The sequence below is a fragment of the Phoca vitulina genome, unplaced genomic scaffold (genome assembly GCF_004348235.1).
Source record: "Phoca vitulina isolate PV1807 unplaced genomic scaffold, GSC_HSeal_1.0 scaffold121, whole genome shotgun sequence".
Lineage (NCBI taxonomy): Eukaryota > Metazoa > Chordata > Mammalia > Carnivora > Phocidae > Phoca > Phoca vitulina.
In genome coordinates this window covers 756,828-783,065 of record NW_022589824.1, presented here as the reverse complement: position 1 = coordinate 783,065, position 26,238 = coordinate 756,828, and the positions used below count along the sequence as shown (strand labels likewise).

The 26,238-nt window shown below is 52.1% G+C and overlaps 1 protein-coding gene across 9 annotated transcripts in view; it reads right to left on the bottom strand.

The window, feature by feature from the left end:
- Positions 1-9,961, bottom strand: part of CACNA1B (calcium voltage-gated channel subunit alpha1 B) — a 186,446-nt gene extending 176,485 nt beyond the window's left edge. For all 9 annotated transcript variants that reach the window (XM_032398848.1, XM_032398851.1, XM_032398850.1 and 6 more), the window contains exons 1-3: positions 9,559-9,961; positions 8,459-8,564; positions 4,934-5,073 (exon numbers count right to left, since the gene is read on the bottom strand). In XM_032398848.1, coding sequence (XP_032254739.1) covers positions 4,934-5,073; positions 8,459-8,564; positions 9,559-9,839 — 527 coding nt within the window. In that variant the 5' untranslated portion in view covers positions 9,840-9,961. The remainder of the gene's footprint in view (positions 1-4,933; positions 5,074-8,458; positions 8,565-9,558) is intronic.
- Between the last annotated feature and the right edge of the window lie 16,277 nt (positions 9,962-26,238).

Genomic DNA, 26,238 nt, shown 5'->3' with positions numbered 1-26,238 from the left:
GGCCCCATCATATCTCCCGGGTTACTGCCCTAGGGTCAGCTCTGCACCGGCCCCTGCACTCAGAGCCCCCCAGCAGCCCCCGTGGCCTCCTGCACCTTCACCCTCCACTCTCCTCCCCATTCACTGAGGCCCACCCCTCCTGCCTGCTCCTCTGCTCAAGGGGCTTCTTAGGGACCTTCCTGACCCCCACAAAAGGACAAACCTCACCCTCAAGCTTCCCTGGCCTTCTGCTCGTCACGCACATCACTAGCCCGCGTGCCACGCGCTCATTGTTCACTGTCTGCCCCAGAGAAGGCAGCCTCCGTGTCACCACCGTGTCCCCAGCAACTAGAGCATTTGGCAAGTACCTTCCAAGTGAACGAGGGTATGGACGGCCAGACACTGAGTAAAGGAGAGCACGTGAAGAGAGATGGAAGCCAAGGAAGCGGTGGGAGACTGGATATGGGCAAAGGGAATCCATCCTTCTTCCCTCCCTCCCATTCATTCTCTCCCTTTCCCTCCCCATCTCATACCCTGTCCTTGTGCATCGGCCCCTAAGCTTGTCCCACACCACATCTCAGCCGATGGGCTGCTGCCTAGTTCACTGGTAACACAACAGTCTGAGAACTTGTGCGCCAGCCCTGCTTCCTCACCGGCCATCCCAAGTGCACACTCAGCTCCTCCCCCATTTCCCGCTTCGAGATCAACAGACATGGATGCCAGGGTTCTGGATCCCACTTCCCCTCATCACCCAGGACGTCTCTCCAGCACTTCCTGTCTACAGCCGCCGCTAGTCCTTGCCTCCCGGACTGGCACCCAGGCTGTAGCCCTCGTCCTGCCCCTTCATCTCCCTCCCGCCACTGCCCCAGCTTTCTGCCTTGCTTTGCTACAAAACTCCCTGAAAAGAAGAGCTGCCCACAGGTGCTCACCAGGAACCCCTCCTCCGTCCCCGTAAGAGCCTTTCCCAGCAAGCTACCGTCAAGAACCCAGCACTTGCGTGTTGCTGAATGCCATGCTCAGCTGTGTGCCCCCCTCCTGCTCTGTTCAAGAAGAGCTCTTCCTTCCTGAAACACCATCTACTTTCCTCTTTGTGTTCTCCACCCACCTGATTGGCCAGTCCCAACCTGCAGACTCAGGTCCCTGGCCTCGTGTGGGCAGCGTCCCCAGGGATCCCGTCTAGCTCTGGGCTTGGAAGACCATCGGTACACCTGCGTCCTGCGTTGACACCTCCAGCCACAGCCTCCCCGAGTATCTAGACGGCTCACCCCTCATGTCCTTCCAAACTCATCATGGAGGACTTTGAGCATCCCACACACAGCAGCCTCCCAGCCCACATTCTGCACTCCTTACTCCCTCTTCCACGTGGGAAACTGAAGCATGGTGTTTCCATTTATGGAGTGATCTTCATGGCGCTCCCACCCCCAGGCACCGTGATGGCCATGAAGCGCATAGGTCAAGACCTGTCCTTGTCAAGCATATATTCAGGGGCGGGGGCGGCGGAGGGCACAACTAAACATCACATGTAAGTGAAGGATAATGATCTAGGAAGACTGTTTACGCTAAGAAGAAACAGTAGGGTTGCGGAGACTGTGCCCCCTGGAAAGCGGCCCACAGGGCAGAGGCTCAGTGGTCTTGTTCACAGCTGTGTCCTCAGCGCCTGGCAGAGGCTCAGCAAATTCTGCATAAATGAGTATTGAGTGGTTAACAAATGACGATTAGCAGGGGGAGTGTCAAAAGAGGGCAGCTCCAGCAACAGAGGCATGGATGAGAGGGACTGTAGGCAGGGCAGCCCCTCAGCTCATTCCCGTGGAGCTAGGACTAGGTGCCGTGACCCCCGTGCCAAGGGTGAACGTAGGCTTGGTTTACAGGAGAGTATAATGAGGGTAAGAGGGTTCCCTGAGGCAGGGGTGGAGTCCCCGTCCCACCCCAGGCTCCTCTCATGACCTGCACACCAGCCTCAGAAGCATAGGGACCCCAGCTGGCCTCGAGGGACAAGCTGGGCTTCACCAAGCAACGCGGCCTCCCCAGCCAGAGTCCCTCCCCTCCCTACCATGGGCCTCCAGCCCTCTGTGCACCAATTAAGTAAACCCTAATTAAAAACAACAAAGTAATGAGAAGTAATGCCCCTCCCATGGCTACCCACAGGGACCTCAGCTCAGGAGGGGTTGGGTCAGGGTAGCTCCCTGGATTCCCCACTGGCTAGCACTCACGCCGAAACAGACCTGGGGCCTCCTCCTACCCCATAGCCACAGGCACACACACCCAGGTTCACAAGTCCCATGAGCTGCAAGCAGGAGCAACACAGCAGCCCTGCGTGACTCTGGGCCCACACGTGAGCCCCCTACTCACCCGGGGGTCCCCTCCCAACCTGGAGCCACCTCTGGGGGTGATGTGCAGAGAGAGGGAGCTTGGAAACCACCGGGGCCAACTCCCGGCCCTCCTCCTGCGGACACAGAGCAGAGAGTCTGCGTCCCAGATGAGAGACAAAGAACACGGCCAAAAAGAGAAAGACAGCAAGAAAGAATGAGAGGGAAAGAAACAGAGACAGAGAGGACAAAGGAGAGTGAAAGGGTCAGAAATGCAGAGAGGGTTAGAAATACAGAGACAGGACCAAGAAAGTTGGGAAGAAGGAGGGAAGGAGGGACAGAGACGCCGAGAGATTGGGGGGCGGTGGACGACAGAATGGCAGGAGAGAAGTACTCGGGAAGAAGCAAGGGAAGATCAGAGAGAAAAGACATGGACAGATGGAGGGGTCTCCAAAGAAGGGTCAGGGGCCAGCATTAAGGTCTCAGGACCCTTGGGACCCTCTCCCTGGGGCTTCCAGAAGGTGGGCCCATCCTCTTCTCTCTTGTGTGTCCCAGAGCAAGGAGAGCAGCCCGGGGTGCCCTACCCTCAGGAGGTCCCTCCCAGCCCTCACTGAGGGACCAGCAACCTGGACCGGGAATCAGAAGACCAGGGGTCCTGCCAAGGGGTCAGTGGGGGCTCCTCTGCCTCCCTGCCTTGTTCCCAGAAGCCCAAACACTCAGCACCAAAGATCGCATCCTGGGAGGCAGGGTCACACCACCCAGCCCGCTCCCAGCAGGGCAGAACACAGAGCACCCCCCACCTCAGTAACCCGTTAATTCAGCAGACACTCTCTGATCTCTCCTGGGGGCCCGCCCCAAGCTAGGCTCTGCGGACACCCTGAAAAATAAGACACCATTCTTGTCCTCAGGGACTCACGTCTAGAGAGAGGGAGTGATGTAAACAGCAGTGACACCCCTAGACACCCTACACTGCGCCCAGCGGACCGGGGGGAGTGCCCTGCCCTCGGAGGGGCCGCACTCACCACCAGCATCCCCCCCGCCCCAGCATCAGCGGTGTGGCTGCTGGTCTCCACAACGCCTCAGAGGGCTTTTGGTAAATTCCGCCCTGACCCCACACCCACCCTGGAGCAGGGAGCGCCCCTGTGTCCACCACGTTGTGGAACCCCACATCTCCCAGTAGAAGGCTCCCCACTCCCTTCCCTTCCCAATCATCGTGAAACAGGGAATGGAAATCAGAGAGTTGTGCAGAAAACCTATTAATTCAGATTTTAGAGGCGCCCGTGCCATCGGTGCTGGTGAAAGGGTACCGCCCTGGGGGAAAGCACGAGGCAGGAGGAGCCCCAGACAGTTCCGTCATCCCTCCAGGGACACCTGCCAGATGAGAGCCCAACTCGGCACTGATGCTCGCTGGCGTGTGCCACAGACACTCTGGGCCGAGCCATCAGCAGTTGGAGCAAACAGGGAAGCAGGTCCCCCAGGACAGGGCAGGCACCCTGAGAGCCTGGCTCAGGAGCCCAGAGGCTATTTAGCCAAGTCTGTGTCTTCTCACATGCAGGGAGCCCGGGGAGGCTTGAGCCCCAGACCTGGGGCTTTCATGGTCACCTCCTCCCTCCTGTGCCTTCTGCCCAAACCACCTCCACACGTGTGCTCACCTGCACCAAGGCAGGTTAAGGGGTCGTTGGGCAGCTTCTGCCCAGCACAAGGGTGGAGGCCCTGGCCACAATCACCCTTCCTTGGGAAGGAGTGTTCTGGGCCACAGTGGGGCCTGCTCCCTCCTCTCTGATCTGGGTTCTGAGCCTCTCTGGGGACCACAAGGCCCCAGGGAAGAAGAGACTGCAGTCCCTGGCCTGGGGTGGGGCCTCTGGGGCCTGGGCTGTGCAAACAGGTCCTATGGAGCAAATTCCCCAAGCACTCACCCACTCCACCCCCAGAGCAGAAGCTCCAGCCTTCAGCCTGCTGGCCAGAGAAGCAGGGCAGGGGCTCTAAAGGACCCGCCAGGCAGATGGAGAGACTGAGACCCTGAAGGGCAGCGGCTCAGTGGCGACAAGCAGGTGCTCTGTCTGCGCCCCGCACCCCAGCCCGTCCCCAAGTCAACTTCTAGATCTCCTGGCTTGTCTTGGGAATCACAAAGTGGTAATTATCAGGGTCCATTTGAGGAGGAAAGGACACACTGATTAAGCACCTTCCCGGAGCCAGAAACCGTGGAAACACATACCGTTGACAAGCTCATCCACACACAGCACAGAGCGCTAAGAATGCGCTTCCCAGGGAGCTCTTCGGGCAGGAAACAGCTTAGCGGAGCGCGTGCGTGGTGCCTCCCCCAGACCACAGGCCGACATGGGCAGGGTTGGAGCCCAGAGCCCTCCCCCTGCCCGGGGAAGCCCCTCCCCCACGGTAGCCCAGCCACAGAGGCAGCGGGCCCACACCCGTGGCTCTGCAAGTGAGTGGTTTCACCTGACACAGAACACTGAGAGTGGGCCTTTCAGCCAAGATCACCACACCCGGGCAACCGCCCAGTCCCACACGGCGGGGGGGGCAATCGGGCGTCTCCTCACACGCAGCCACCCGCACCCGCCGCGGCCCAGTGTGGACACTGCTGCCCAACCTCCAGCCCCAAGAAGGGCACAGCCTGGGCCCTGGCCGCCTACCCTGTGAGAACCACCACGAAGTCCATGACGTTCCAGCCGTTCCGCAAGTAGGAGCCCTTGTGGAAGACAAAGCCCAGGGCTATGATCTTGATCCCCGCCTCAAAGCAGAAGATGCCAATGAAATAAGGCTCTGTGTCGTCCTGAGGAGAAGCAGAGAGAGGGTCGCCACCACCCCCAGTCCGGCAGGCCACACTCACTGCCCCAGGTCTGCCCCTCCCACTCAGCCTCACCGCCCACAGACTTCTCCAGCCCAGCACTTTCATCATGGGCCTGTTTGCTCCCCTGCCCTGTTGTCCCAACAGGAAATGGGGCCCTGCTCCCACAGCCAGTGACCTCCTAGTCACAGCGGGGAGGCATCCTGGGACCTCCTACCCTTCGAAACCCTGCAGAAGGGGAAGCAATGTTGACATTTGTGGGCTTTTTCTGCAATCCATCCAACACCCCATGTGTTAAGCACGATTATCATCTGTTTCTAAAGGAAACAGACACAGAGAGGTCAAGGAACTGGGCTGAAGACTCACAGTTTGTTGGAACCAGAGCCGTACTCAAACCCAGGGGCGATCTGGGTCTGATCCTGGGCTCCAACCACTGCAGAAGTTGCCTGGATAATGTCTCAGCTCCCTAGAGTGCAGCCCAGGACCCACTTATTCATTTAACACACATCTTCTGGATAATCATAACATGCAAATGCAAATCTTGGGGGAGCAAATACAGCCCAGCCTCAGGGAGCCTCTGGAGAGCAAGACATCCAGCTAGGCAGCAAGGAAAGGAATTCCAGGTGGAGGGAACAGTGTGAGCAAAGCAATCTTGTCACTCAGCCAAGAGCATCAACTGGGGCCAGGCCCCCCTGGTGCTGAGGTGCTGAGCAAGGTGGGAAACAAGTTGTAGAGAGCTCGGGGAGGAGGATGCCACATGGAGACACGCACAGACGGTGTGGTAAGTGACCGGGGCATCGCTCACTTGGGGCTGCAGGGGAGGGGCGGGCCAGATTGGCTCCTAGTGGCTGCTCTCAGCTCGAACTGAGGGCCAGCGGCCTGTGCCTTCCTCCCCCAAGAAGCCTGGTCCTCAAGAGCTCTCCCCATCTGACCTGGTATACCGTCCGCCTGGGCCTTCCCAGCTGTGCACGGCAGAAGCTACCTCCCCGAGGGGCCCAGTCAGCCCAGTGTCCATCATGGCCCAGCTCCCCCATCCTGCTACCCAGATGCTGACTCATGACTGAAATCATCCCCCAGAAGCTTCAGGTCTAGTTTAGTTGGAGGGACCCCTCTCCCCAAGGGAAGGGGCTGCTGACATCTGGCCCAGGAAACAGCTTGGCTCTAACAAACACATCCTCACAGAAAGCTTCCGGACACACAAAAGAGCAGGCCAGAGCTAGGAGATGGGGTGGGCCCCCCCAGATCCCTCTCTTCATTGCTCTTCCCCAGCCCCACTCTGGAGGGCTGGCTTGGGGAGGGGTGGGTGGGCAGACAGCCATGGGCTTGGCTGGGGGTGGAGCAGGACTGCCAGCTAGGGTTCTGGCTACAGGCTGCGTGGGCAGTTGATGGTGGCTGGGAAGCAGAGCCCCCAGAGACGGGGAGCTGTGGAGGCCCCACCCCAGTCCAGGCTGGCAAACAAGGGAGCACCTGCACGACCTAGCCTCCTGCCCTAGCAAGCCTCCAGGCCTGAGCCCTGAAGCTGCCACAGCCCCTTCTCTCCAGACCCTGCTCTGTGTTCCAGCCTTCTCTCCATCCATAGGTCTGAAGGCCTATGTCTGCACACAGGACTACGGTCAGCAAGGGCTCCTCAGGCCTCCAGGCCAGGCCCAGGCTGAGCACATTCTGCTTGTCTTCCCAAGAGCCCACCCCCCATCACCACAAAGCAAACCTTCCCTCACCTGGGAGGCAGGAGTTCAGACTTGCCCAGATGCCCGGCTGGCCCACTCAAGCCTGCCACCCCGCAGGGACAAGCCTAAGACTGCCCGCTGTACACTGGCCTCCCTGTCCCTGACCGCCACCATCTCCTGGCCCGCTTCCTTCTGGCCCTACCACTGCCAGACTTCCCTGGAGGTATGGCCACACCCTGTGGTCTGCAGAGGTCCCCTGCTCTCACTTTCTCCTCTCCAGCTTCCAGAGCAGACGCCCACCACAAGCACGTGCCACGCCAGCACGCACAAGGGGCCCACAGTAGCCGGTGACCCTATCTGGCTCCACATGGGGCAGGAGTCACCCACAGGGGCCACACCCACTCAGGCCTGGCGGCACAGCCGTGCTGTCTTCACAGCCCTCCTCCCCACAACCCAAACCCCTGGCCTTCCGAGCACCGCAGAAGGCTGATCCAGGGAGCCGCCCATTCCTGGTCGTCCATTTCCTTGCCTTCTTTTGGTGCCTTGCCCAACTGTGAGCAGCCCCAAATCAGCCTCCCTCTGTCCTCCCTTCCCCACCCCTGGGCCTGTGATGACGGGGAGGGGGCGTTCAGGGCCCACGCTAAACACTGAACAGTCCCTGTATCACCTCCTGCCTATCTCCACTGAAGTGAGGGAAAGAAGCTGTGGAGAGGACCAATCGCTTGCCAGGGTACAAGGAAAGAGGGATTCTCCTCTCGATGCCCCATGCCCCTAGGAGAGGCTGGGCTGTGTCTCAGGGACCTGGACCTTTAGCAGCTCTCCAGCCAGGCCCCAGACCCCCTCTCCAGACCCCTGCACCTGCTTCTCTCCCTGCTCTCAGGCCTAGGAGCCTACACCAATCCCCAGCAAAGGGTTCAGGTCAGGAGCAAAGACTGGGGACTAGGGGACATAGCCTCACCTTTGAAATGAGGCTCACTGCTCCAAATACCACCCTCTGCCCCTCCAGAGACCCTGCCCCTGGGGTTCTGACTGTCATGTGCAACAGGGGACACCACAGGGATCTGTGGAGCTCTTGACAGGAATGGGTGAAAATGATTCAGGATGTTTGGGAAGAATACTTGGGAAGGAGTGCTTCCCATATGAAGGGGACAGGATTCCCCATGGGGAAGGAATTCCAAGCAGAGCCAGGAAAGACAACTCTGAAGGACAGGCGGACAATCCCTAGACCCAGGACCATACCACAGGGACCAAAGACGATCAGAGCCCTGCCCAGGAAAGCCCCTGGGCAGCCAGAAAGGTGGGCACTCACCCAGAACCTGACATTTCCCTGGGCCATTATGAATGCCCCTCCCCCACCCCCGGTTTCACCTAGTTTCCTAGATCAGGGCTTAAGGCGGTGGAACTGAACAGCCCATCTGAGGTACGGGGTGGCTAGTGGCCCAGGGCAGATAGCCGCTAGCTAACACGGCCTCTCTCAGGCCATCCTTCCCATCAGGGCTGCGCTAGCTACCCCAGTCCTCCTGGCCCTGAGGGAGGTGTCAGCTGCCTGGGTTCTCACCTTTTCCTCCACTAAAAGGAGAAGAGAGCTACGCAGATTACCCTGCCCGAGGAAGCTAAACCGAGCCACCGATGCTAAAGGGCCGTGGAATCAGACAAGCGGCGGCCACCCCGCAGCCCCGCCCGCAGCCCCCGCCGCCGCTCACCAGCCGCTCGGACATGGGCGTCTTGTCCCCGTCGGGGAGGTGCTGCTCCAGCGCCAGCACGATGCAGTTGGCGATGATTGTGGCCAGGATCATGTACTCAAACGGAGTGCGTGGGTTAAGGACCGGCCAGGAGGCGCCAGGGCGGAGGGGAGGCGAGGAGGCGCACGGCGCGCAGTGCAGCAGGCGCGGCGAGGCCACCTCCGGAGGGGCTGAGGATGACCGGTCGGAAGCCTACCCCGCCCTGCCTACCCTCACCCTCGGGGGCCGCCTCGAGGCGGAGCCTCTGGCCATCTGGGCGGCCAGCCCCTCGGCACGTCCTGGCGGCCGTCAGCACCGCGGACAGCGCCCCCGCCCCGCTCTGCACGGCTCCCGCGACCCGAGGGGAGGGGACTGCGCCCCCCGCGCGAGGCTGGAGGAAGGACCCCGCGCAGGCGCACACTCCCACCTAGAGACACGTAGCCACATGTACCTACACAGGCACTTGAACATACATGTACCCAGAGTCCCGAACGCACGCACGCGCAACACCGGGTTCATGTAATGCCCGCACACACACGCAAGCACCTGCAGCCAAGCACGCGCCTGGGCTCGCGTCCACCCGGGTGCTCACACCTACACAGACACGGATTCGCCCTCGGGTGCCCTCCAGGCTGGCCGCGCGCTCTGCACCCACACCAAGGGAGTGAAGGGACGAGTCCAGGGACAGGGGGCTCCGCCCAGCGTCCATCCCGCTCCCGCAGCCACCACCACCACGACCACACGCGCGCGCGCGCGCGCGCGCACACACACACACACACACTCAAACACACACGCACACGCGGCGCGCGGAGGGCCCCGGAGCCCCGCCCCGCCCCCTCCTCGCCGAGAGCCGCGTCCCCGAGCCGCCTCTCCCCAGGTCGCACCCTCCTCCCGACCCCGGGAAAGATGGCCACTGGGCGCCGCACGCGACCCGCCCCAGCCCCGGGCTCCCCCCCACCCCCGCCCAGGCCGCCCCTCCCAGACCCGCCGGGGCGCGGACGCCGGACGCCGCGCCCGGTCCCTGTCCCCTCGACCTCGGACGGTCCCCCGGCCCCCTCGCGGCCCGGCCCCCGGCAGGATATGGCCACTCGGTGATGCGCTTGGCGTATTTGCGGACGACGTTGTCCTCGCTGAAGACGAAGAGCGAGCGGTTGACGGTGAAGCAGTTTTGCTTGACCGGGATGGGGTTGTACAGCGCCATGGTCCGCGCGCGTTGCGCGATCGACTGCTTGTAGAGGACCCGCTGGCCGGGCTGCAGGCCCCCCGGGCCCGGGCCGCCCGCCCCGCCGGCCCCGCCGCCCCGAGCCCGCTCCCCACCGGCGCCCCCATAGCGGCTGCCCAGCTCGTCCCCGAAGCGGACCATGGCTCCTGGGCGCCGCGCGCATCCCCCGGCCCGGCGGCCCCGGCAGGGAGGGCGCGGGGCGCGCCAGCCAGGCGCTCGGAGCGAAGCAGCAGCGGAGCCGCGGGACCCACACCGGACCTCGCCCGGCCCCGCCGCCGCACCCGACTCCGCCGCCCGCACCACGCCCTATAAGGGGTCGGTCACGTGGCGGCGCCCGGCCAATCCGCGCTCGCCCCGCCCGCCCGAATGCCGCCCGCCCCGCCCCCAGTTGGCCGCCCCCGCCCTGTCCCCCGCGGCCGGTCCCCGCCGCCCGCCCTCTGGGCTGCGCCTCGGTCCCCGGGCCTCCGGGCTGAGCCCCGGGCTCGGGCGGGCGCCGGGAGCGGACGCCGTCTACGCGTCCCGCTTCGCGCCCCTCCGGGCGCTGGCCAGATGCTGAACTCGGCCGCTGCGGCCGGGAGCCGGGCGGGGAGGGCTGTCCTCGACGGACCGCCGGGCTGAGCGGCCCCAATGGACGCCTCCTTTGCCCCCAGGAGCAGGAGGCGTCACCAGCCGTGAGAAGCTCCAGCCCAAACTGCGGAGGGTTAGGCCCCTGGCTCCCCATGTTTCTTCCCACACCTCACTCCCCTTGCTGCGGACCACTGGCCTCCTCCAAGATGCTGGCTCCCGGGCCCTCTCCTGCCATCCTTTCGGAGTCTTTCACATCCTTATAGACCATGCTCTCAACTCCCTGGTCTTGGGTTTTCAGGATGCACAACTCTGTCCTGGGACCCCTCAGCCCTCAATCGTACCCTAGGCCTTCCTGTCAACATGCACTGAATCAGCTCCAAAATCTCAGCTGAGATTCCTTTGTTCCATCATCCATTCAGTAACAATTAAAGAGAGCCTGCTGTGTGCTCTTCACCCATCCTTCCATCCATTGAGCGACTCCGCTAAACAGCTATCAGATGCCAGGCACTAGGCTCCCAGCTCTGCCTTCATGGAGCTGACATTCTCACAGAGGAATGACAAATGCTTCCACAGTGCTTACTTCGTGCAGGCACTGCTGTATTCCATTCGCACACTATTCGTTCGTTCAGTCCTCACAACACTCAGATAAGAGGCCTCCTGGAATCACTCCTGGTGAGTGACTGAGGGGATAAAGCAGATGTCGCACACTGTCCCCTTCACCGGTGGACAGCAAATCAATACGGCGGCAGCACCAGGTGGCAGTGAGTGCTGTGAGAACAGAACAAGGATGGCAAGTGACACTGAGTCGGGGAAGACCTCTGTCAGGAAGCGAGCGGTGCCAAGTGAGCCCAGCACAGAGCGCAGGGGCCCAGGGCCAACCTTGGGCTGTGCTCATGGAGTTATGGGCTCCCACTTCGGTTCTCAAAGTCAGAGAAGAGTTCTGTGCAGAGGGGTCATCATGACTCCAGTTCTGGAAGAATCCCTCTGGCTGCTGAGTAGGGAACAGACTGTGGGGGGCTGGGGAGTGTTGCCCAGGATGCATTCAGAGGTGAGCAACTCAAGCCAGCTCTCGGTGGCTCACACGGTGCGGTTTTAACCTCACTTAATAAAAAGGCCTAAAGTATGCCATTTCAGGAACACAGACTCTTTCCATCCTTCCTCCCTCCCATGGTCGCAGTGTATACTTTTTGTCCTCATGCTTGTCACCTCATGGCCCAAGGTGACTACCACAGCCCAAAGCATCCCATCTTTATACCACCATCTCAAATGAAAGAAGGGGCAGGTGTAAAAAAGACATCCATTTTTTAAAAGTAAACACATAGCATCCTTTTATAACAAAGGAAAGGTTTCTCAGCAGCTCCCCAGAAAATTTCTCTTTAAACTCTGTTGGGCAGATCTGAACCATGTACCACTCCTGGTTTCAAGAGGGTGGGAAAGTAGATGTATAGCAAAAAGGACGAGGACTGACATTACACACTGAGGTGGGCACGTAGTGACCCAGACATAAACAGGGTCACTTAGCTGCAAAGTGGAAGGGAAAAGTATAGGGAGGCTGCCAAAAGGCCTGTCACTGGAGAAATTGGGGGGTCTTTGACAGCAGCCCAAAGGAGAGATGGTGTGGTTTGGATGAGAAGCATCATGCCCAGGGGCTCTATCGTGCAGCTGACTGGATGGCTGATGCGCTGCTTATAAGACTTGCCAGAGAAGGAATGGAGGCTCTTAGTTTTTTACCTGACTGTTGACTGGTACTCTTCACTGAAGCAGGGAAATGAGGGAAGAACTTGTTGATCACAGGGTGGAGATTAAGAACTTTGTATTTGACATAAAAGTGGAGATGCTGAGTAGGCAGTTGGATGTTGCAAGGGATGTTCAGACGATAGGTCGTGGCTGGAGATATGAATCTGGAAGCTGTGTTGTGTCTGCCCCTCCCGTTCTCTCTGCCCTTCCCCATCTGCTCTGTGCCATGCACTGACCTGTGTAGATTGCATCAGCTCACTCCCTTGACATCCAGCTCTTGGTTGTACCGGCTGATGGGGAGCACCAGTAGGCACTTGGAGGAAGAAAAGAACAAGGTCAAGGTATGTATCCCCCGAGCTCTCTCCTGCTGGCTCACCTGGGGTTGGCCATAAGTCTCAACTGAAGGTCCCAGCTCCTGTCAGCCCCTTCCGGATCCTGCTCCCTCTCCTTGTTTCTGCAGACCTGGGAGCGGTGCCAGCGCCTGGAGTCATCAGTCCCTCGCAGTTTTGTTATACCCTGCACATCATGGTAGGTAGTCCCTTTGAGTGTGTCACCTGGCAGACCACTGCCTGACTCAGAAATCATCACTGAGGGAATAAGTGTGGACAGAGAGCAGAGAGCCCAGGGGACAGGAGGGCACTCAGAAAGAATCAAGTAGGTGAAAAGGAGCCTGAGAAGGAGCAGCCAGAGAATTCAGGCAGGGAAGGATCAGGAGAGCCCAGTTTCCAGGGCCATGGGAGGAGCATATGTCAAGAAAGAGGTTAGACTCATCTGCCAAATACTGCTGAGCAATCCGGAGAGATGAAGACCAACATTCAATTGTTAGCAAGACAGAAGCACCTGTTACCTTGATAAAAGCAGTTTCTGTAGAAGAGTAAGAAATAGCCTGAATGGAATGGATTAAAGCAGATGACTCATGAGGAACTGCATACAGCAGGGCACACACCTTGTGCAGTGAGTTGTTCTGCAAAGGGGAGCAGAAACATGGTACAATATAGCCAAAGAGAGGTCCAGCATTTAAGGAGTTTATGTGCTTTTTTTTTTTTTTTAAGATGGGGATGTTATTGGACTTTATATGCATATTGAAATTACTCAATAGAAAGAAAAATTGGTGGTGTGAGAAGGGTGTGTTGCCTAGTCTAGGTAAGAGGGCACAGGACTTGGGACAGTTCATTGGTTGCAGCAGAGGGGAAGAACAGCCACGTGATTGTAGGCACAGGTGGGTTGGTAGATTGGGGGGAGGACGAGGACTGTCTTCCGACTGCTCTACTTTCTCAGTGAAATAAGAAACAAGATAATCAACCAAGAGGGAGAAGGGGCATTGCAGGCTGAGAGGAGGAGGAGCAGGTTGGAATGCTCATCCGCAGGAACGAAAGAGAGAATCCACTGGGGAAATGTGGTGAGGCAGGCAGTTCTGAGCTGAGCGGGATGCAGAGGGAAGCATCTTTGGGAGTGAGGAAGTTAGGACAGGGGGCTGGAGCCCGTTACCCCCTGATTACACTCTTCTTCCTCCCTGGGCCTTCCAGCTCACCTGTTCTACAGCCCCCTCCAGATCTCAGTGCTTCCTACTCCCCAGCCCCCTCCTTTCCTGCCAGGGCTCCCTGGTCCCTCACCCTCTGTCCTACTCACTGGCAAATGCCCCACCCTGAACCTCCAGGAGTACCCCCATGAGGCTCCAGCTGCTGCAGAAGGTCACACACTGGACAGACTGGTCCCCCCCAAGGAAGTCTTCAGGGGTCGCCAAGTTGGTACTGCCCCATGCTTGGCGACAGCATTGTCATCATGCTCCACTGTCCTCGAAATTCAGCCCCCTGCCCATTCTTGGAGAGTAGAGGCCTTGCCCCCATTCCCTCCACTATACCTAGAAGCCCAGCACCTCCTCAGCATCTCCTACAGACGTCCCTCCCCTTCTTTTTTCCCAACCTTAACTGAGATATAACTGACATTTAACATTGTGTAAGTTTCAGGTGTACTGTGTGATGATTTGATACGTGTATATATTGTAAAATGATTACCATAGTAAGGGTCGTTAACATATCCATCACTTCACATAGTTACCTTTCCTTTTGTTGTTGTAGTAAGAAGGCTTAATTAAGATAACTGGAAGTTTATACCTTTTGACCAACATCTCCCCATTTCCCCCACCTCCCAGCCCTTGGCAACCACCATCCTACTCTGTTTCTGTGAGTTCAGCTTTTTTAGATTCCACATGTCAGTGAGTCTTTCTCCAACTGATTTACTTCGTTCAGCACAATGCCCTCAAGGGTCATCCATGTTGTCACGGGCGGCAGGATTTCCTTTTTAGGACTGTACTCAGATATGTCATTGTACACATGTCTCACATCTTATCTATCCATTCATCTGTAAATAGAGACTTAGCTTGTTTCCATGTCCTGGCTATTGTGGATAAAGCTGCAGTGAACATGGGGTGCAGACATCTTTCCAAGATCCCAGTCTCATTTCCTTAAATATATACCCAGAAGTGGGATTACTGGATCATATGGTAGCTCTATTTTTAGTTTTTTGAGGAACTTCCATACTGGTTTCCAGAGTGGCTGCACCAGTTTGCATTCCCACCAACAGGCACAAGGGTTCCTCTTTCTCCACATCCTCGCCAACACCTGTTGTCTCATCTTTTTGGTACTAGCCATCTTAATAGATGTGATATCTCACTGTGGTTTTGATCTGCATTTTTCTGACTATTAGTGGTGCCGAGCACTGTTTCATGTAATTGTTGGCTATTTGTATATCTTCGTTGGGAAAATGTCTGTTCAGGTCCTTTGCCCATTTTAAAATTGGATTATTTGGGTTTTCTTGCTCTTGAGTTGTACACATTTCCTATATATTTTGGATATTGACTCCTTATCAGGTATTTTCTCCCACTTTGTAAGTTGCCTTTTCATTTTGTTGATGGTTTCTTTTGCTGTGCAGCTTTTTATTTTTATTTTATTTTATTTTTAAGATTTTATTTATTTATTTATTTGACAGAGAGAGAGATAACAAGAGCAGGAACACAAGCAGGGGGAGTGGGAGAGGGAGAAGCAGGCTTCCTGCCGAGCAGGGAACTTGATGTGGGGCTCGATCCCAGGACCCTGGGATCATGACCTGAGCCGAAGGCAGACGCTTAACGACTGAGCCACCCAGGCGCCCCTATTTTTTTTTATTAAAGATTTTATTTTTAAAGTAATCTCTACACCCCACATGGGCCTCAAACCTACAACACCTCGATCAAGAGTCGCACGCTCCACCGACTGAGCCAGCCACGTGCCCTTGTGCAGAAGCTTTTTTTCAGTTTGACGACCACTTGTTTTTTGCTTTTGTTGCTTGTGGGTTTGGTGTCATATCCAAAAAAACTTTTGCCAAGACCAATGTCAAGGAGACTTTTACCAATGTTTTCTTGTAGCAGTTTTATGGTATTGGGTGTTAAATTTAAGTCTTTAATCCATTTCGAGTTCACTTTTGTGAGTGGTGTAAGATAGGAGCCCAATTTCATTCTTTTGCATGTGAATGTCCAGTTTTCCCAATGCCATTTATTGAAAAGATTATCCTTTCTCCATCGAGTATTCTTGGCTCCCTTGTCAAATATTAGTTGACTGTATATATGTGGGTTTATTTCTGGGCCCTTGCTTCTGTTCCATTGGTCTATTGTCTGTTTTTAATGCTAGTACCATACTATTTTGATTTGTATAGCTTTGTAATATAGTTTGAAATCGGAAAGATTGATGCCTCCTGCTTTCTTCTTTCTCAAGGCTGCTTTAGCTATTTGGGATTTTTTGTGGTTCCATATGAATTTTAGATTATTTTTTCTATGTTTATGAAAAATGTCATTGGAATTTTGATAGGGATTGCATTTAATTCATAGATAGCTTTGGATAGTATGGACATTTTGACAATATTAATTCTTCCGATCCATGAACACAGGGTGTGTGTGTGTGTGTGTGTGTGTGTGTGTGTGGTAGGGGGGTGTCTTTTCATTTATTTGTATCTTCTTCAATTTCTTTTATTAATATCTTATAGTTTTCAATGTACAGATCTTTCATCTCCCTGGTTAAGTTTATTCCTAAGTATTTTATGTTTTTGATGCTAATGTAAATGAGATGTACCTCCCCTTCTAGACTGCACCTTTGCCACTATGTGTTGGGTTCCCATATGGGGATTTGGGGAGGGAGAACTAAGAGGAATTTTTTTTTTATAAATTAATATTTAATTTTTTAAGTAATAAAGGTAAATAGAACAGGAATCCAAGACTCCTGCACCTCCAACTTATCTGCATCCTTCAGTGTTCAAGCACTGGGCCACCCCCCTTCTGAATTAGGCCCCCAAATGCCCCCTTTGCATGCCCTCCGCTCTTGGCTACCCTCCCCAATCGTCCCCATATTGCTATTTACTTTTTAAAATCAAACAACAAGTACATGCAAATCATAAAATATGCATAAGGTTTAAATAACCCACCAACCAGCTTAAGAAATAGACCCAGGATATCCCAGGAAGCCCGTGTGCCGCCCGACCTCCACTGCCCGCAGAGGCCACGGCTTCCTGAATTTTATGCTCACCCTTCTCTCCCTCTGTGTCCCTGCACAATATTTGTATAGCTCTCCAAGCTGTTGATAGAACTGAACTGCATGTATCCTTCTGCAACTTTATTTCCACTCAATACTCTGTTGTCACTTCACATACAGCTGTGAATCATCTGTTGTCATCACATATATTAGTCTGTTGTACAATTATTTGTCCATTTTACTTTGATGTAGACGTGCTACTTTATGTTTTCTGCTATTTCAAAGAATTCTCCAATAAACATCTAAGATAGTTCTCCTGGTATATGGGCAAGAAGCTCCAGGGGACCCAAATCGGGGAGAGGGATTGCTAGGCCATGGGACAGGATCTCAGCCTCACTGGGTACCACTAGATTAGTACCCAGAGGGTACGACTGACGCTCCTTCAGCAACCCCCCCAACACTCTGGTATTATCAGGACAATATGTTTGTCTATCTGGTGGGCATTTCAAATATCTCACTATGGCTTTTAATCTGCATTTCGTTGATTACCCATACAGTTGAGCAGCTTCTCCCATATTTATTACCCATGCATGCTTCCCCTTTATCAAATCACCCATTCAAATCTTCATCCACCTTTGATGGGGTCATTTTTCTCCATAATGACTTGTAGAAGTTCTTGCATGTTCTTGTATGAGCCTGTCAGATGTAAGTGTTGCAAAACCTTCTCTCATTCGTGATACAGATATATTTATTACGATGTAACCTAAATCTACCCAATTTTTGCTTTGTGTTTTGTGATTTTTGAATCATAGGAAATTCTTCCTTAATTTACTCTTGTGAAGATACTCTCTTGGAATGTTATTTTGGAATGTTTAGAGCACATTCTCCTATATTCTCTTCTAAAATTTGTACATTTGCTTTTTGCATTTTAAACCACATGCAACTAATTTTTCTGTATGATGTGAGGCAGGAGTCTGCTTTAATTTTTTATATAATTATATTGTCAGAACACCATTTGTTGAAAGGTATCCTTTCCCCACTGCAAAGTCAGCTCTTTTATATACCACAGTTGTGTGTATGTGTGGGTCTGTCCCTTGGGCTCTCGGTTCTGCTCAGATGATCGATTTGTCTATCTCTGTGCCAGCACCATACTGTATTAATTACTAAAGCTCTACAACAAGGTAAATATCCCTACCTGGTTTTCTCCTTTAGGAGAATTTTTGCTATTCTTGCTCTTCTTTTGTCTATGTAATTTTTAGAATCAAATTGTCAGATTATACAAACACAATGGACTTTTGACAGGAATTGCATAGACTCAGAAGATCAATTGTGGGGGGTGTCTGGTGGTGCAGTGGGTTAAGTGTCCGGCTCTTGATTTCGGCTCAGGTCATGATCTCAGGATCGTGAGATTGAGCCCCACATTGGGCTCCAGGCTGGGCACGGAGTCTGCTTGGGATTCTCCCTCTCCCTCGGCCCCTCCCACCCCTGCCCCCCCCCACCCCTCTCCCTCTTGATCTAAAAAAAAAGAATCAATTTGGGGCAAATATACATCCTTGTGATATTGAGACTTTCAATGCATGAGCAAAATATAGATCTTCATTTATCTGAGCAGTCTTTGGTTTATTTCAATAAGTTTTATAATTTTCTCCATAAATTATTGGTCCTACACATTTATATGAGCTTTATTCTGCGGTGCTTTACATTTTCATGCTATAATAAAGGATTCAATTTTCAGTCACATTTTCTGTTGCTCATATTTAGAAATGCAGCTTTCTTTGTATATTGATTTTGTATAAGCAACATTGTTAGATTTCTGCTTAATTCTAACTATTTATTGTTAGATTTGTTTTCTATGTAGATAATATTGAAAAAATAAAGTTTCATTTCTCCTTTTCCAATTCTTGTATCTTGTGTTTCTTTTTCTTATCTTCCCGTGCCAGCTGGTACAATGATGTCCCGAAATGTGACGGTGGGCACACCGTCTCATTCCTCATCTTAAGATACTCTCAACCTTTCACCATGAAGCATGTTTGTTATGTCCCTTATAAAAAGTAGGTGCCCTTCATCAGATCAGGAAATTCTCCTCTAGTCTTAATTTCTAGGAGTTTTAACCATGAATAGATGATGAATCCTACCAAATGTCTCTTCTGCATTAGCAGGGTCATCTGGTTTTTCTCCTGTACACTAAGATGGTGGCTCACAGTAATTGATCTCCTGAAGTGAAACCACCCTCTCATTCCTCGGGCAGATCAAACTTAGTCATGACTGATTATTGCCTTTAGGCACTAGTGAGATTTGGTTTACTAACACTTTGTCTGGAGTTTTCACAGCTGGTCTCTGAACATCACCTCACAGTTTTCCTCTTGCGCCCATTCCTACCAGAGTTTGGTATCAAGGTTATGCTGTCCTTTAAGTGAGTTGGGGAGCATTTCTATAGAGAATTTGTACTTTAAAAGTTCAGTGGAACTCACTGGCTGGGGCTGATATTTTCTTTGTGATTCTAATTGCTGATTCTCTATCTATAAGGGTTATAAGACTGTTCAGATTTTCTATCTCCTCTTGGGTCAGTTTGATTCAGTTCTGTTTTTCTAGAAATGTACTAGCCCAAAGTTCTTCATATCACCCTTTTAATCTACGTTGTATCTATGGCTGTGTTTGCTTTTAAGTCCCTATTATTACTTACGTATTTTTCTCTCTCCCTCTCTCAATCTTTCCAGAGGTTTGCTATTTTTATTAATCTTGTCCAAGAACCAATTTTTGGCTTTACTGATTGTCTCTATCATATGTGTGTTTCCTATTTCATTAATATCTACTCTTTATATTTCTTCTCCTCCCCTTTGTTTTGGGTTTATTCAATTCTTCAGGTAGATGATTAGCTAATTAATTTTCAGCCTTTCTTAAAAGAAACACACACAGGACATTATTATTATTTTAAACAGTTGTGGCTGCCGTGAAAACAGGAGTCCTCAAACTATAAGAAACACAATTCACAAGGGGCTCAGCTGATATGCTCCAAATCGATCATGGCCTTCGTGCCATGGCCACACTTCTTTGGGTCAAGGACTCCACGCTGGTGTTACTGAGCCAGTCAGGTGCCCAGTGATGGAGGATGTTCCCACCCAGCCTTCTGTCACTGTCTTCACTAAAAGTCAGAGCTGCGCCCATCTGATGGCTCCCCCAGCCCCCTCCCCACTGTCTCCCAATTTATTTCCAGTAATAATAGTATCTATTCATTGTCACCTAATACCATCTAATAAAACCCTGGTACATTTAATCCCCTCTGCATCATGAATGAACTTGGAAAACATCACACTAACTGAAAGAAGCCAGATATGAGAAGCCCCCTATTATATGATTCTAGTCTATGAAATGTTTCCAGAATAGGGAAATCTGTAGAGACAGAAGGGAGGTTAGTGCTTGCCAGTGGGGGAGGGATTGATAATAGGTGTGGGGTTTCTTTTTGGAATGATGAAAATTTTCTGAAATTAGATATTGGTGATGATTGCATAACATTGTGAATTTATTAAATGTCACTGAATTATACATTTTAAAATGGTTAAAATGGTGAACTTTATGTTAGTGAATTTTACCTTAATAAAAGCTTTTAAATAAAAAAATATAAGCAATTTTTAAAAGTAAAGATATTGGGCCCCTTCCATCTCCTTTCATCAGTGTGGCCACCTTCCTACTTGTTGGGCCAGTGCTGTCTGTGACCTAGGAACACCGTGGCCCTGTCCTGTCCCCTTTCTGCAGCCAAAGTGGCCTGTTCAAATTGCGACCTTAACGGCGTCACAAGCCCACCTGCATCCCTTCCAGGGCGCTCTGTGGCTGCCACTTAGCCGCCAGCCTTGCCGTCCACAAGTCCGCCCACGTGCCACATGCTGTCCCTGCCTGGACAACTCGGTCCACACCTCAGGTCTCAGCCAGGAGCTGCATCATCGTAACAGCTGCTTCTCCTACACAGCGTCCGGACATTCTTAGGGTGCATTTATTTGTGACTCTTTCACCTGTTTCCCTGGCTAGAATGCAAGCCCATGAGGAAGAGAACGAGGTCTGTGCTCCTCCCTGCTGTCCTCTCCTGTGACCTGATGCTGGGTGACAAGTAGGACAACTGCTTGCTAAAGACCCTTCCTACTCCCTGTGCCCAGCACACTGCCCTGTCCTGCCTACCCCAACTCCGGAAGTGCTCCTGGTCCCTCCCTCCTCTCTGCCCTGGCCCAGCGTGGAGGGCTGCTCCCTGTCCCTTCTCCTCAGCAGCCAGAGCCTTTTGTCCAAAGCACAGCTCCTACCACATCACTCTCCCTGTGACTTTCAAAATCCAAGCTCCCTGACCAGCCTGGGAGATCTGTGGTCAGCTGGCCTCCTCTCCAGCCCCCACTGCCCAGCTGGTGACTCCCGGGCTCCTACTGGCCTGCGCTAGACTCTCTCACTGCCCCTCCCCACCCCCACCTTTTCAGTTAGTTTCTCCATCACTGGGTTGGTCCACCTGGACACCACTGACATTTGGAGGCAGGGGATTCTTCATTGTTTGGCAGCATCCTTCTAGATGGCGGCAAATCTCACAGTACTTCTCCGCTGTGACAACCAGGTCTGTTTCCAGATCTAGCAAATGTCCCCTGGAGGGCAGAGTCGCCCCCACTGAGAACCACTGCTCGGGTCCTGGTAGTTCCCAAATCCATACAGATTTCTCTCCTGAGTTTCATACCTGGGGATCTGGACATTGTTTCTGGACATTTTCCCCTGGAGAAATGGGATTTTTATAAAGACTGATGGGAGGAAGTTGACAAATTTGTAACAAAGTTAATCTGAAAGAGCGAACAAATAAAATGATGAGAAATAGATGAGAAATAGAACATGGAAAAGAGCAATGAAAGAATAGTCCTAACAAGATAAAATGGCAGTAGCCCGTGTCGTTTCTGTACCCTTCCAGAGAAATTCTAGGGAGGTTGGTGCAAATGTAAAGTGACATCCCCGGGACAGCAGCAAGGGTGTTGTAAGCTCAAGTGTGACACCAGGTCCGGAAGCCTCTGCACAGCGCGTCGTGGGCTGACCCACGACAGCACCGCACAGCCAGGGGCTGAGAACTACCAACTTCAAGGAAGAAGCTGCCAAATTGGACTGCAGAAGAATTTGAAATTCTTTTAAGGCAGAAGCAAAAAAAGCACTCAAAGCCTAATATATATTTTTAAATAACCCATCATAAACAAAGTAAATAAGCACATTTGGAAAATATTATTGATGCATAAGACAAGGGATGAATATTCTTGCTATCCAAAGAGCTCTTTCAGATCAATAATAAAAGGATTAACAATTTCACTGAAAATAGGCAAAGGACATGAAAAGTTGCTTCACAGAGAAGGACAAACATAAAATGAAGGAACCTACAATGACATAAGGCAGAGCCCCAGGTGGGCAAAGGCCTGGACGTACCACGGCACCCGATGGGGTCACCAGGGGACCAGGAACTGGACTGAGGGTCAGTCATGACCCTGCCACGTTGAGCTGTGTGGCCACGGGCATGGTCCTTAATATCAGCTCCATCATCTGTCAAGGAGAGGACACTCTGTACTGTGTGGTCAGCACAATTATTAAATGATTGCACTTAACAGTGTCTGGATGCGGTAAGCACTGAGTCAAACAAACAGCAAGAGTTTGAGAAATGGTAGCTATTGTTCTTTTTATTGATATATTTTTACATAAAAGATTTGGATATTCATGAAACTGTTCATCGTGAGGAAGACATTGGGGGTGGGTGGACTTTAAACTTGCTTCCTTTCTGTACTGTATTGACAACAGATGTTTTCTATGTGAAAATGTAAGGAACTCAGACACATGCGTGAAAGGAATAAACCACCAGGAGAGCGCGGCCGAAAGGAAAGGGCGTGTGTGAGCACACAAGCCAGGAGACGAGACGTTAAGGTTTGTGGGAAGGAAAGACTAGTCAATAAATGCTTTTGAAATCATCGGCTTTCAACCTGGAGGAACATACAATTCTCGTATTCAGAGTAACCGGTAGAGGCCCTCGGAGGGCCGGGTTCCAGAAACCACCATAAACGGACTATCACAATACAGCGAGTCGAACGAAGGCTGTGGTCTCCCAGTGCATATTGAAGTTATGTTTACACTGCAAGAAGCCAGATATGAAGTTTATTAAGTGTGCAACAGCATTATGTCTAAAAAAAGAAGTGATGCATATCCCTTCATTAAAAAGGACTTACGCGCCAAGAAACACTAACCATCAACTCAGCCTGCAGTGAATCACAATCTGTTTGCTGGGGGTGGGTCTTGCCTCCATGGTCAGGGTGCTGGGCACTGAAGGCTGGGGTCCAGGGAAGTTTCCTAAAATAAGATGACAGCGAAACTTGCGGCATCGATTCTTCCCCTCACGAATGACTTCCCTGTAGCAGGCGATGCTGTCTGATAGCATTTTACCCACAGTGGGACTTCATCCTCTCAACTCTGCTGCTGCTTCAACAACTATCACATAAAACGATATTCTAAATTCTTTGTCATTTCAATAGTCTTCACGGCATCTTCACCAGGAGTACTTTCCCTCTCCAGAAAGCACTGTCTTTGTTCAGCCACAGGAAGCAGCCCCTCAGCCGCGGACGGCCTACCACGAGCCTGCGCACCTCCGGCCGCTCCTGATCCTAGTTCTCTTGCTGTTTCCACCACACCCGCAGCTGTGAAATCTACTGAAGGCCTGAACTCCTCAGAGTCCGTTTCTTCCAAACTCTTGTTTACCATGGCATTTTGGCCTCTTCCCATGAATTCAGAGTGTTTTTAATGGCATCTAGAATGATGAATCCTTTCCAGAAGGTTTTCAATTTACTTTGCCCAGATCCATCAGAGGAATCACTACGGCCTTACGCAATGTATTTCTTAAACTCTAAGACTTGGAAGTGGGAAGTACTCCTTGACCCACGGGCTGCAGAATGGAGGGTATGTTAGCAGGCATGAAAACATTCATCTCATCGTGCGCCTCCATCAGAGCTCTTGGGGACCAGGTACAGAGTCACGGAGCAGGCATATTTTGAAAGGAACCCTTTTTCCTGAGCAGGAGGTCTCAACAGTGGGCTTCCAGTGTTCAGCAAACCACACTGTCATCCAGGCCTTGCTCCATTTACAGACCACAGGCAGAGATGGAGCAAGAGTCTCAAGGGCCCAGGGATTTTCAGAAAGGTCAATGAGCACCAGCTCCAACTGCAAGCCACCAGGTACTTTAGCTGCTGACAAGAGAGTCAGCCTGATCCCCGAAGCTTTGAAGCCAGGCACTGACTTCTCTCTCGCTCTGACAGTCCTAGATGGCTTCTTCTTCCAGCAGAGGCTGTTCTGTCGACACTGAAAATCTGTTGTTTAGTGTCGCCGTCTTCATGAATGATCTCAACCACATCTCGTGGGTAACCGGCTGCTTCCACCTGCCCTCATGTCACGGAGGTGGCGTCTCTCCTTAAACATCAGGAATCCACCTTTGCTGACTTCAGACTTTTCTTCTGTAGCCTCCTCACCTCCTCAGGCTGCGCAGAACAGAAGAGTCAGGGCCTTGCTCCGGGTGAGGTTGTGCTGGTTGATCCTCCATCCAGACGACTAACACTTTGTCCATGTCAGCAGGGAGGCTGCTTCACTTTCTTATCACTGTGTGCTCAAAGGAACGGTACCTGTGATGTCCTTTAACAACGCTGCCTTTGCATTCACAACGTGGCTACTGTTTGGTGCAAGAGGGCTGGCTCCCGACAGGCCTCCCTCACTCAGCTGTATTCTTCCTAGCATCTGATTTAAAGTGAGGGCCCTGCAAGTCTTCCTTCCGCTTGAGCACTGAGAGGCCACTCAGGGCTTACTGACTGGCCCGATTTCAGTACTGCTGTGCCTCAGGGAACGGGGTGGTCTGACGAGGGGAGAGAGCCGGGGACCAGCCATGCGACAGGGCAGTCAGAACACACACCTGCTGGGTAAGTTTGCCATCTTACACGGCGTGGGTCACGCGCCCCAGGTACAGTAGTAACTTCAAAGGTCAGTGGTCACAGATCACCATACCAAATAGAATAATGAAGAATTTTGAAATATTGCAAGAATTACCAAAATGTGACACAGAGGCAAGAAGTGAGCAGATGCTGCTGGAAAAATGGTCCCGACAGACCTGCTGAAGCAGGGTCTCCACAGACCTTCGGTCCGTAAAACACACAGTGTCTGCAAAGCACAATAAAGCCAAATACAATCAAACAAGCGTGCTTGAGTATTTTAATAAAACCGTTACAAGAAAAAAAAAAGAGAAACCAGTGAAAAAATGAGTAGACAAGCCACAAATTAAAATAATAATAAATGGCTAATTAAAGCAAAAGTAGTAACAACGTCTTGGGGTATAAACTCTAAGGAGTAAAATGTATGACAATATCACAAAGGTTTGGGGGAGTGGAATTATCCTGCTGTCAAGTTCTCATGTGAGATGTAAGATATTATATACGTAACAGGGTACAATGTAATATTATATGAAGGTGGACTGTGCTGAATGGAAGATGCATATTCATATTGTAAACCCTGGAGCAATCTCTAAACGACAAAGGGTACAGCTAATAAGCCAACTGAGGAGATAGAATGGATTTAATAGGAAAGAAAGCAGAAAAAAAGAAACAAAGGAACGAAGAACAGATGAGATAGAGAGAAAATAAGTAGCAAAACTGGTCAATTTAAATTTCGGAAAATGGGCTGCTACCAGGTTGGAGGCAGAAAATGAGCCTGGGACATTTTGACGTGCCATAAAGTAAGACGTGCTCATGAAGGACAAGACATGTCAAAAGGAGACCGAAGCAACCTTGAAAGAGTGCCCACCACGCCCAATTTTTGACATTTTTGGCACCCACGCAAATAATAGTAAGATTACAACCCACTGAATCAAATAGGAAATTGTGAGTCCATATGCCTACAAATACGTTCAAAGTGTGGTGAAGGATGGGATCTTCACACAGTCTCCAAGTGCTTTTCCATAGACTGTTCATGAATTTCAACGGGAAAACGGAGACTGCAGTGGGAGAGGCTTACAGACACCATCGTGATCAAATGACTAAAGGTCGCCTTGTCAGTACGTGGACCAAATCCGATTCGCGGGCCACCTGACGGGACGCGCTGGGAACACGGTACCCCTTCCGTGGCATTCCTGTCAAAGATGCACAACCTACATCTAACCCAGAGGACACGGACAAATCCAAAGAGAGGGCATTCTACAAGCAAACTGACTTGTAGTCTTCGGAAGTGAAAACCAAGGAGACACAACTGTTCCGGATTGAAGATGATTGAAAACACAGGACCACTAAATGCAACAGGGTGCCGAGCTGGACCCACGTGCTTCGGCGAGTGGGGCTGGACGAAGGCAAATGCCGCATGGGGTCTACGGGAGCAGAGCAGCACCGTCCTGGTGTTGGTCACACAGGAGGACGTCCTTGGAGGGACAACGGAGCCTCAAGCTGGCTATCCTCAAATGGTTCAGAGAAGCAAGGCTCTTTGTCCTGTCCTGCAGCTCTCCTCAAAGTGTGAGATTCTACCTGGCATCTTTGGCTTAACATATATTTTTAAATTGTGAGATAACGAAGCGCACGCTGTATGGTTCCAATTATAGAAAATTCTAGAACGGGAACTGTTCATCTATACTGACCAGGGCAGATCAGCTCCCCTGGGGCAGGCTGACTTCAAAGAGGCACTGGGAAGTTTTGGGGGGCAGTGAAGGTGTTCTTTACATCTTGATC